The following is an 11,551-nucleotide window of genomic DNA, read 5'->3' on the forward strand; positions in this document are numbered from 1 at the left end:
AGTATATAACTACCATGTTGTCTGTGCACATTTCTGTAAAGAAGTAGATAAACGGATAGAGTTCAAGTATGTGTTGCAAATACTACATACAGTGATTTAACCTTTGAAACGCACTTTGTGTATCCATTCGTTTTTCCTCGGGATTCCTTTCGCGATCGATGTGCATTGCACTCGGGTAATTTTTTATTATTAACGCCCGACAGCTGCGACGTATACGACGGGTCGTTGGAACATTTATATCCATTCGAATCCTTTTGTGGCAATTTTCATGTACGCGTCCAGCTTTTTGTAGCTTTGCTCATTTATAGCCATGCCTCTTTTATAAAGCGTTAATTATTCGATATCGCAACTGACATTTTTCAAATATATTTTGTTTGCATCCAATGTTAAATTTTCTTGCATATTTATAGCGCGATGAAATTATTAAGCATCGTTCTTGTAAATATATAATTTAGTTAATATTTATTTCTCACCTCCCACGTGATTCTCCCCGTCATATTTTACTAGAAATAAACGCGATTAAGCTTCAATTAACTTTGAAGTTTATGTTTAAAGATTATATTTATGCGGATTCAAAAAGGACAATTACGTAAGTTATACAAAGATTGGAAATAGCAGATAGAGATTAAAAAACTAAATAGAAAAGTGTATATAATCAGACTAAAATGAGTTAGAGATTAAAATGTCGCAATGAACGAAGTAATTCATGTAATGCTGTGGATGTAAAAACCATTATTTATAATATGTAGCATTATTTATAACGTACATAAAAATCTATCTCTAACGAGGAAGTGAGTCTTTGCATAAAATTTTTTCCATTTCTTTATCAATGTTATTAAGACAGATCTTTAAACATGAGGCATATATCGAAGCCAGTTGAAACAAAAAATACATCAGCTTGATGAAAGCGATCGATATATTTATTTATTAGCAAGTGATATAAGTAAATAGCATCGCGCGAATGTTGTCACATCACACCAAGAATTGTGTTCATTGGACATTTCATTTTCGTGAGCTTCTCTAGCTTTACTTGCGTAATGCAGTTTCATTATTGACTATTGAATCATCTTGTCAATCTCCATAAATGCATTTACTCGACGAAATACGTATGCACGCATATACAGTAATCACAAAGCACTGCATTTCGTAAAAGGACGCGTCATTGAAATCGTAGTCGGAGATTTTCCGCGACGCTCTGTGTAATACAATAGTATACGTTCGCGTGCGAGTCATCAATCTTTTTTATTTAGCACTCATTGTTGAAACGGATTCGTTGTCAGATACGCCAGGTTACTGCTCCCTAGGCGAAGCAACATTCATTCTCCGAAAATAATGGGCAAATTAAAAATGTACACGAAGCGATAAATCGTATAATAACGCGCGAGGTCGAAGATGCATCCGCAGTTTTTAACCTTTTTAACGAAGGAAGAGCGAGACACGAGGAGGAAATATTTTTTAGCGACATAAACGCGAGCCCTCCTGCAATTATTTAGCATTCGCTGTATTTATGCCGCGTGTTTTGCGTTTATAACCAATGCGTATGTAAAGCGAGAATGCTTCTCTCTATCTTCTCATAAAATTATTCGCGTGCACGCAAGTCTTCTCTGATGGCTTGATATCTAAATAACAGAGTCGGAAAATGAATATCTTCGTTGCAACGCGATGAGAAAAATAAATAATATTGTGAAAAATAAAAATCTACATGATGAAAAGTAATTCATCGAAGTATGTACTTTAAGAACTATTTCTAATATTCCTTCTAACTTTTCATGACCTTTATATAATATGTCTACATGTTATTCTATCATGCAATAAGCAATAAGAAACCTGTAGTTATATATATATATATAGATATAATATAACATCTCATTAAAAAAATAATACAAATGCAACTTTAATGTAAGATAAAATTTGTATATTTTTATCGCAATTTATTAGTAAAGAGATAATAAATAAATATAACTGGAAAAATAAAATTTGCTGAAGCCGCATTTATTATTTATTGAACAATTTACGGCACATATATATGGCATACATGCATTAACTTGGTTTAACTTCTAGCAGAAGAAGAAAATACGAATCCAAGGATGGGAAGGATAAAGCGATCGAGAATTGCAACAAGATTTTCAACTTGGGCAAAACGCTTTTATTTATATACAAAAATCACAAGTTAAGTATACGTATATACTAATTAACGATCGACGAGCGCGCGCGTAAACGATTCGCGCGCGCGCGCGTCTCGTTCTCGTTTCTTGCGTGCGGAGGCGACGCGTGTGCATCTCGGCACGGCGCCGTCCCTCCACGGGTGGTGAAACTGGCTGAACAGTGCGCTTTATTTTCCATCTATACAAAAGTAAGATAAAGAATCATCTCGGGAGAGTATATTGCTTATTATATACCGGTGTCTCATGCCTTGTCTTCGTGTTACGTTGTATCCTCTAGATTAATATACCACACTATATTTATTTTTATGTTTGCGTCGAAAGCTCGGGGTCGGGTTCTATCCATGGCAAGCTGGCTCGGAATCAGGTCACGTTTGAAGTAAAGTTGAGCTGATTAACCTGCAACAGAAGGTAAACCGGGAGCGTGAGGACGGTGTCTGAAATATTTAACGGAGGCAAGTTACAGAGTACGGTAGCATGTACGTTAACGTAGTTACACATACATAGGTAGACGCTTTATTGTGTTCCAGGTCAATATATATATGTATGCGTGGACATAGCAGTAGATGGCGAAATGATACAATATAATCAAAAATAGAGAAAATTTATTTTTAGAATATGGGAATACGGAATAATATATATAGATAAAGCAAAAATATATGTATAATATATAAATAAGAAACTTAAAATAAGAAATTTGAAATGAGAAATAAAATAATTACACAAATATATCCAGGTCGATTTTTATAGGTATATAGTATATAGGATAAATGATTTGAGAACAATCTATGGAAAATTGCGATGGAAAATGGCGATTTGCGATTACATTTCCGCATCGTAACTTTTGATGAGTCTGTTTTGAACAGGTCTATTATTGGCGAATATGAAGCCTTTTCCGGCGCGTATCTCCACATACGGAGTAACCAGATTTCGCTCCGTAAAAGTGATTAACGTACGCCGAAATTGTTTTCGTTCCTCGCCACAAAGATATATTTCTGGTTCACCGACGCGCCCAGATTTACAATTAGACCAATTTCAATTTCGAGTTCAGGACTGAAGTGAATTAAACGATGTCACGAGCGAGTCTCGTGAACCACTGCCGAATCGCGATTGAGTAAACTGATTTACTCCGGGTGTGTTCGAAACACAGAGAACGAGGCGTTGCTTAAATTAAAGAGAAATTTAAACGGCTGCTTGATCAAAACGAGTCACTATACCGACTATGATCAGGATTGTCCGACGTAAATCAATTTCATCGCGGGATTTTTACCACCGATTTATTCTACCTATCCGAAAGTGTCTTCTGTCCTGCGAACAGAATTCGATTACTGTCGTTTTTCGTACACGAGAAATCGCACACACGATCAAATTTCAGCCGAAATGCGATCGCGACGAGAAAGGAAAATTGCGTGATTAAACTCTGGGACAGAGGCGCTTTTTCCAATTATGAAATTAATTAAACCTCCGGTTGTGGAACACAAAGAAACTTCATTTCTACCACGCAGCGTCACGTAGCCACACGAGTGATATCCCTCGAGGGTGTAGAAATGCCGTTTCAAACGCCCCGTACCTTTTGAAGTCGCACGTTTGATTATTAATCTCCCCTAATTATATTCTCGAGCTCGCGATAAATCTCGTATGCGAACGTTTCGCGATAGGTATATATGTATTATTTCGTATCTTCGTATCAAATTAAAAATCTATTGCTTTTTTTCGCACTGTAACTTATTTACGCAAATATTTTAACAGATTTAGTTATTTCTGTTAAATCTTACAATTTTAATTAAATGTCGAAATATTAAAACGTTCACGATTATATACGTTATATTCGCAATTTAAGATCATGTTTTTATTGCATCACCGAAACGCAGGATAATCTCCATCTTTATTGATGCATCGCCGCAAGATAATCCGCAGGTAAAACATGCAAACAAAAAATTCCAAAGTCTTCGTCCTATTGAAGTGACTTTACAACGAGAGTCTGTTACCTCTTGGTGGTGGTCTCGGGCGGTCACCTCCGTCGTCCTCCTCGGGATGAGCGGCGTTCCATTCGAGCGCCCTTTGGATCTCTGGAGGGATGGGCGGCGCCGTCGGGATGTGAGAGCCTTGCACCTGGAAACCATTCTCGTCCGCCAGCCACGTGATGCTGACCTGTTGGCCGTCCGGAGCTACGTACGCGTCCGAACCCTGTGAGACGACCGGCGTCTCGTTGTCCACATTCTTCGGCTGACCTGTTTCCTGATGACTGATCCCGTTGCTCGTCTCGAAGCTGACATGACAATGCAATTAGCGTAACAATAGTGTCATAATAATATCACATAATTTTTTTATATTTATGCTCACAGAAAATTTAAGTCGATTTTCTTAATATCATGTTTTAAATGTAGAGATGTGTAGACATGTATAAATACGAAGACATCCTTGTTAATTTAATAATTGCAAATATACCCAGGAAAACTTATCCCTACAATTTACCAGATTTTACATCCTTACTAATAAGTTTAACAGGTAGTTAAATAATTACACGATTAGGTTGAGAAGAAATTAAATGTTATCGTCAGGGAGGAATGTAAGCGCGGTTCACATGAGGGCAAAATGTGAATTCGAGAGGCGTCACGCGACCACAGATGGTCCCAGAACGATACACGAAGAAGAAAATAGAAACAGTCGTGGAGAGAGGAGAAAAGTCCTCGGCACAGTAGCGACTGCTCCCACTCGCGCATAACAATGGAGTTATGCAGAAGGCAGATCATTTGTGGGCGACAATTGGCAGCTGTGCCAAGCAAACCGGTGTCATCAGGTACCTGATATATGCAGGCATCTGCCGACCTTCTCCGTATCTATTGTCTTCCTCGTGTATGCGATCGGTAGGCGAAAAGGATACCTATGCGAATGTCAAGCGTGGGTTGCGCGGAATGTTTGTGGAGAATTTTTGTCCAAAACATGGATTTTCTATGACGGACGAACTTGTTACAATAAAAAAAATTTTTTTTACACATCTTACGTTTGCTTTATATCGAATGAAAAGATATTCCTTTGATTATCATTAGTTATTAAAATTGTTTTGAGAAATTCGTAATGGAGAATTCTGGCGGCGCAACTTACTTGTTAATGTAATTACCGTCGAAGCCGACTTCGAGCTGCTGAGATGTGATTACCGCATCTTTGTCCGCGCCACCCGACGGTCTTTGTGGTGCGCTCAATGTGCCCGTCGTACAAAGTACGACTGCCACCAACACCTGTCAATAATTATCTTATATCAGTGACTTAACAATACCGCAATCTTGTAGAATACAAATTATTATCTATTAAGAGAATGGAGTATTCTACAAAAGAAAAAAAAAGAATACTTTTGTCAAACGACACGACATATACGTGAGTGAGATAAAGCGGTGCCTCGTTGAAAGTCATCGCTAGCTTGGAACTTGCGGAATTCGAACTCATCGCGCTTCGCAAGCGTGGAAAATTCGCTGTTGCCTCACGTTGCGCGCGTAATGTCGCTTTAATGTCTCAATGCCGGCGGACCGTAAATGCGCGAGCGTGTTATTTTATTATCGCGTCGAATAAATAATTTTCACGATCTCATAATAACGATGCATCGCGGTGGAATTTTCGCGCAAAAAGATTAACCAACCAAGAAGAAAAAACGATTACAACGTAATTATGTTAGTCGCTTTCGACAAAAACCAAGTTTATTAAACGATTGATGGATTAAATTTGCGAATTCCTCTGAAAATTGATGTGAATTTCGGCAATGACAGTGATTCCCTTTGATGCCAAACTGTGGTAATCGGAATCCCCGGTTACTTTTGCGAGATAAATGGGAAGATTCTCGGACAATGGAATTTCAGTCCTCGATATACCGCGTGTCAGCAAAATCTTTCGGTTTCGCTCAAATATTCATAGAATTCGTAAAAGTAGGTATATGCGAATTAGGTCGATCGTGTATGTGTCTGTTTGTACATGTATATATATATATATGTGTGTGTGTGTGTGTGTGTGTGTGTGTGTGTGAGGGTATATGTATATATGTGGGGCACGGTTGCAAAGGGCAACTAAGGATGATAATGCTTAGAAATTGCAAGGCGCAGTTACGTCAGTTGCAAATGACATTATGAAATACAGCATGTAATGACAAGACGAAAGTGGTGCCGAGCAACGCGCCCGTTTTTCTGTACACGAACACGAAGTGAACGTGTAATTTCATTCACGAACTTCATCAGACTTCAATCTAGCTGGAAACGACCACAAATCATCGTGTCAGAAATGTCAACCGGTCTTAATTAATTACTCATCTCATTGTTGCTTTGTTTTTGAAAATTAAAATTAAAAACCTATAGTACATCACACGTATCTCTCCTTGAGTTACTTAGAATTGAAATTGATGGATAAAAACATATTAATAGATGTTATAAGTGTTGCACATGATTTTTTACTTTTATTTTTTTTTAATTTTTTGTAAATTTTCAAAATAATACCTTGTTAAACTTTCTACTAGAAATAATAGTGACAAAATTGGCTTGTGCTAATACTATGACTGACAAACTATTTTCAAGCTTAATATACGAAAGATATCCGCGCAAAGCGAATTCGTAAATTTCAAGCTCCCGCAGTTAATTTCAATTAATAATAGTTGGCGCGTATCTCTTTGTCCCCTTTTCTCGTTTCCTATGTAAATTTCAACCGAGCTGGATTTTTGAATTCCAATTCAAACACATGACTGTCATGCAATGAAATGCGCATCAGAGAATCGTTTCGATTGATTTCCCGTTAATCGAGCAACGAGCGATTAAAGAGCCGTCCCAGTAAAGCCTGTAGATTAACGAAGCTGTCACGTGTAATTTACAATCATGATTTTTGTGCGACATCATGTGCATTTTAATCCTAACAAGCAAAAGAAAGAATTATCAAATTTGTTCAGTCATCCCAAATCTTGCAAAACACACTATATCAAAATTAAAGCTTTTAATTCAAATTTGAAATCAAAACATATTCCATATTTTTTGCTCTTCTCCGAAACAAAAATAAAACTCTGCAAATGTTTCTAATTAAAAGTATATATACCTATACTATATAAGAGTTAAAAAAAAACAAAGCTTAAACCTTTCATTTTGAGGATACATTCGAGATATTCGCAAACGAGCCAGACATTTTCATCGAAAAAACTACTTATGCAAACTACCTACGCTTGTATATCGAAGATCGACATTTGCTTTCCCGTTAACCAGTCAACCGGAGATTGCTAATTACCTTTCGATACGTGTAATTTTGAGGGAGGCTGAAGGTCGGCGTCGTTAATGATCGTAACGGCGCATTTCGAGGCGCTAAATTTCTCGCGCAAGATCCTCTCCTCCCTTTTCTTCTCGGTTACAAGTATCTCGAGATGATTACTTCACGCCTCGCGCTCGTGTAATTGTTACCTCAGCGAACGGAATTGTTATTTAAAATGCTAATTGATCGGCGAGCCTGTTATTAAGCCATCGAGAAAAATGACAAAGTGCGGAAAATCTCGTTGTTGAAGCGAGTGACGACGCGGCAAGGATTATCATGTAATGACAGCATCGTGTCGAAGCACCGGTTCTGGGTAACATATAATATGCGACGTGGATTATGAAAGAGGGAGAAACGCTTCTATATACCTTCTAAGGTCGCAGGATCACGCAGGGAAACCTTCCTTCGAAACGTCTGATATTGAATTCTCTCCAGCTGATTTTAATATTAATGACGACATTGTATAACAGCTCTCAGTATATAATGTTGTTTAACGGATACAGCAAACATCGTGTAGTTACGTATATTGTAATATATACATGATAATGTGAATTCAAGGGGAAAATTGAGTTCACCAAAGAGAGACTTTCTATATAAATAGGACCGTTTAAATTGTGTTCGCCGGCAGGAAAAATATTCGAAAAGCGACACTCGAATTTCCCTGCATGCCAAGTTGGTAAGTATTCCTTAGATCTTGCTCGTAAGACCAAAGAGAACTAGCTACGAGATCGAAGTTTCGCATTTACCTCTAGGTGGAAGATTGTTAACAATGTTGATCTTTGTAACAAGCTTGATTACGTTGTAACTACGGTAATCAGATTCACGTTACGTAAGGCTGCAATGCTGCAATTTGAAAACAATCTCTCGGAGGAGCCGATTGTGCTAAAGAACGGTAATAAAATTTGATTAACGAGATATAAGATAGGAATCTTCTTTTTTTCATCTCTATGAAGGCAATGCTGTTATATTCATTGAAGATTGCCGGGAAACCGATATACCTTGCGCTCGACGAGCTGACATTGAGGATTCCAATTTCAATGACATTCTGCAAGCAAGCAGAATATGCACTTCCGTTTCAAGTCATCAAACGATTTACCTTGAAAATATACATTTACGCGTACATATACCATACAAATGTTTGCCCATGTCCGAAACTTGTCGAAATATTTTTGCATTTGAATTAAATTGTATGTTTCAAAACTCTTAAAATCGTAAAATCGTTTATCTACATAATCTACGGCAAATATAAAATACACATATTTGAAATTTGCATTTTAACATGTAAATGCGATGTAAATAATAAAATTTGCATTAATTATCTATAAGCAAACAGTTTGTATCTGTTCCGAATTTCGTAACGTTCCCGCAAATAATCATAATTAACAGATCATTAACCGTACAAATGACGTACAGCAGAATTGTGTCAGCTCGTTTTCTTAACGAAACGGATCATCAAAAATAATATCCATACATATGCGTATACCGACGAATGCACTTTGCGAGAGAGAGAGAGTGCGTGCCATTATCATTTATAAAGAAAAAAGTGTCGCCAAGTATGCACCGTATGACGCAATTTTCATGGAGTGTCCCATTCATTATGACAATTATATTCGCAATTCTGTATTTATTCGGTATGTATGCACCACATGCATCACAGATGACACTTACGTCACGAGTAATATATGAATGATACTTAAAATGGCCGTTAAAATTATTATCTCACCTTGACCGACAATACTTGACAATACTTTAGCGTTGCGGAGCAACCCTCTTGCGAGGAAACAAAGACGCGGGAATACATTGCAGACGTTTTAGCATAAAATAGAATCATTAGCAGAGTGACGCGGACCCTCGAATTAGACGACGAAGAAACACAACGATATTACAAAAGGATGAAGAAACTGTAAATAGACACGTGCGGCAAGTGTCATAAGAGCATCGCGACACGAATAAATATATTTTTCTTCCCCGTTTAATTATTTCTTTTTATTTTTCAAAAATCTACTGTTACGAAAACGCGTGTTTTATTTATAATTCGCATTATGTAAGCGAAATTACAAAGAGCATTGCAACGTCCGTATTATTCCATTATGAATCTTAACGCTTTGTGCATCGCATGTGGCATCTAGAACCAGACAGCCGGATTTGGCGTTAAGGTGAGAATAAGCTCTATTGTATCTATATATAGGAACGAAGGTTCGCGGGTTTTCGCGATACGTCTTTGTACTTTTACGCCATCCTTGAGCGATATAAACGCGTTGTATTGAATATCAAAGCTTCTATACAAGCGAAGTTCCTTACTTTCAAAACTAGAAGATAACACATTTTTATGTAAACGGCAAAAGGGGACGCGCGCGTGTTTCTGGCATGTAACTTATAAGATACAAGGGCGCATTTTCGGATACAGTGATATTTTAGAGTTTTTAAGAATTTTTTTTCCTGGGGGGAGAAGGTTCGTCTGTGCGAGATACACGATGCATACGTATACGAATATGTCGCTTTCGCTATCGCGAGAGCAGCTAACAGCTACGCGTATTTCATATTTATTAATATACGGAAAGCGTGTCGGAAAAATTGCCGAAGTCGCACAAAGTTTATCGGTTCATTTCCGCGAACGGCTCCTCGTGAAAAATTCTGCTGATATCGGACGCTCGCGTCGGAGGAGAGAGGATCCCGAATGGCGTTTGAATTTATTTTCCCGAGCGGAGTAAATGCAAGCACGAAAGTCTTCCTTATAATAACTCGCTGAAAAAGCTATCTAACGTTCCCTCCATTATCGATAAGCTCGCTTCGCGTTTGTATTCAGTGCGAAACGAAATCTACGCGAGTCATAGCATTGATCGTGTTCAATGCACGATGACTTTTTCCTTAGATTTGACGGATCATTCGACTGACTATCTACTATCTGTCATAAATTTCTTTGCAAAATAATAAAAATATTTCAATTTTTCATTTCTTTTTTAATTTTTACATCTCTCGTTTGTAGCTGATATCGAATTTTTTAATGAAGATAAAAAATATTTTTCTCATGTTTATAATAAATGACCGATATTAATCTTCTTTCATTATCTTGCAACATATAGCATGTAAATGCGCAGTTTGCAGTTTATTTTTTTAGCGATCCGGATTATAAGAAACACGCGACCGAGACACTTTATTTAAGTTTAAGTAATTAGTAATCGATAAAACTTATCGCGGCAGACTTATTGCGACACCATTCTCTTTCTCTCTTTCTCTCTCAACTCGACGGTTAATTATACAAGTGCATAACGTCAAAGACGTTGCGATGTGAAACTTGCGCAACTTGAACGTCTCGTCGTAATGTCATTCTGTATCGCCGGCGACAAATCGCGCGTGAAGTTCGAAGGTTTCTAGTCCGGTTCCGCTTAAACTAATCTCGAAATGTCTTCTCGCCCGAGGTACCTGACATTCGTCGTTACTTAACGCAAACGCGATTCCGCGCATGATGAATGACCCGGAATTTCCGAGACCCAATTCTCGCTCTCTTCCCTTAGTTTGCACACGTCTAACTATCGCATCACGGTGAAAGACGACATGATGATATCTGACAGCTCGCGGGAAAACGGTGCGATCTTGACGAGACGTGATTCAACAGCGGACAGCCGCGCCCGACGAGTGTGTTGTACCTACCTTAATAGTATACATAATCTCTCTGTCACACACGGGTGTCCGACGATCAGAAGAGTCTTCTTGCTTGAGATGCAGATGGGTTGGTGGTACTTGTGCTTCTTCGTCAGATGCTTCGGCTCTTTATATACACGACGATGCTAACGTGGTGCAGTGAAAGGGGTCATCCCTGCCCTCTCTTCACAATACACTTCTTCTTCTTCTGGCCAGTGCATCTTCGGAAAAATGCCTGGAATGAATCAGGAGTCGAGACTCCGTTCGTTTTTTTTTCACTCACTCCACGTCAGTCTCCTCCCTTCCCTCTCCAACCGGACACGTAAACGGTGGAGATTGATTCCGGTACATTCCTTGCGATCGGATATCCGGTCCACATCCTTCGCGAGAAGGGATACACAAGATATCGTTTAGGATTTCCCGCCCCATAAGTCATAAATATATTCTTTTCTCATCAAGAATTAAATGAAAAATTC

The 11,551-nt window shown here is 38.2% G+C and overlaps 1 protein-coding gene across 1 annotated transcript; it reads right to left on the reverse strand.

Annotated features, from left to right (window-relative positions):
- Positions 1–2,123: 2,123 nt before the first annotated feature.
- On the reverse strand, positions 2,124–11,196 carry CPR14 (cuticular protein 14). The gene is made up of 4 exons (XM_029306718.2): positions 11,085–11,196; positions 5,268–5,401; positions 4,151–4,431; positions 2,124–2,561 (listed from the first exon to the last, which is right to left on the reverse strand). Exons 1-4 carry the CDS (start codon positions 11,097–11,099, stop codon positions 2,557–2,559), a joined length of 435 nt encoding a protein of 144 aa, XP_029162551.1. The 5' UTR covers positions 11,100–11,196; the 3' UTR covers positions 2,124–2,556.
- Between the last annotated feature and the right edge of the window lie 355 nt (positions 11,197–11,551).

The sequence above is a fragment of the Nylanderia fulva genome, unplaced genomic scaffold (assembly GCF_048542155.1).
Source record: "Nylanderia fulva isolate GAGA-0341 unplaced genomic scaffold, ASM4854215v1 Scaffold45, whole genome shotgun sequence".
NCBI classification, from domain to species: domain Eukaryota; kingdom Metazoa; phylum Arthropoda; class Insecta; order Hymenoptera; family Formicidae; genus Nylanderia; species Nylanderia fulva.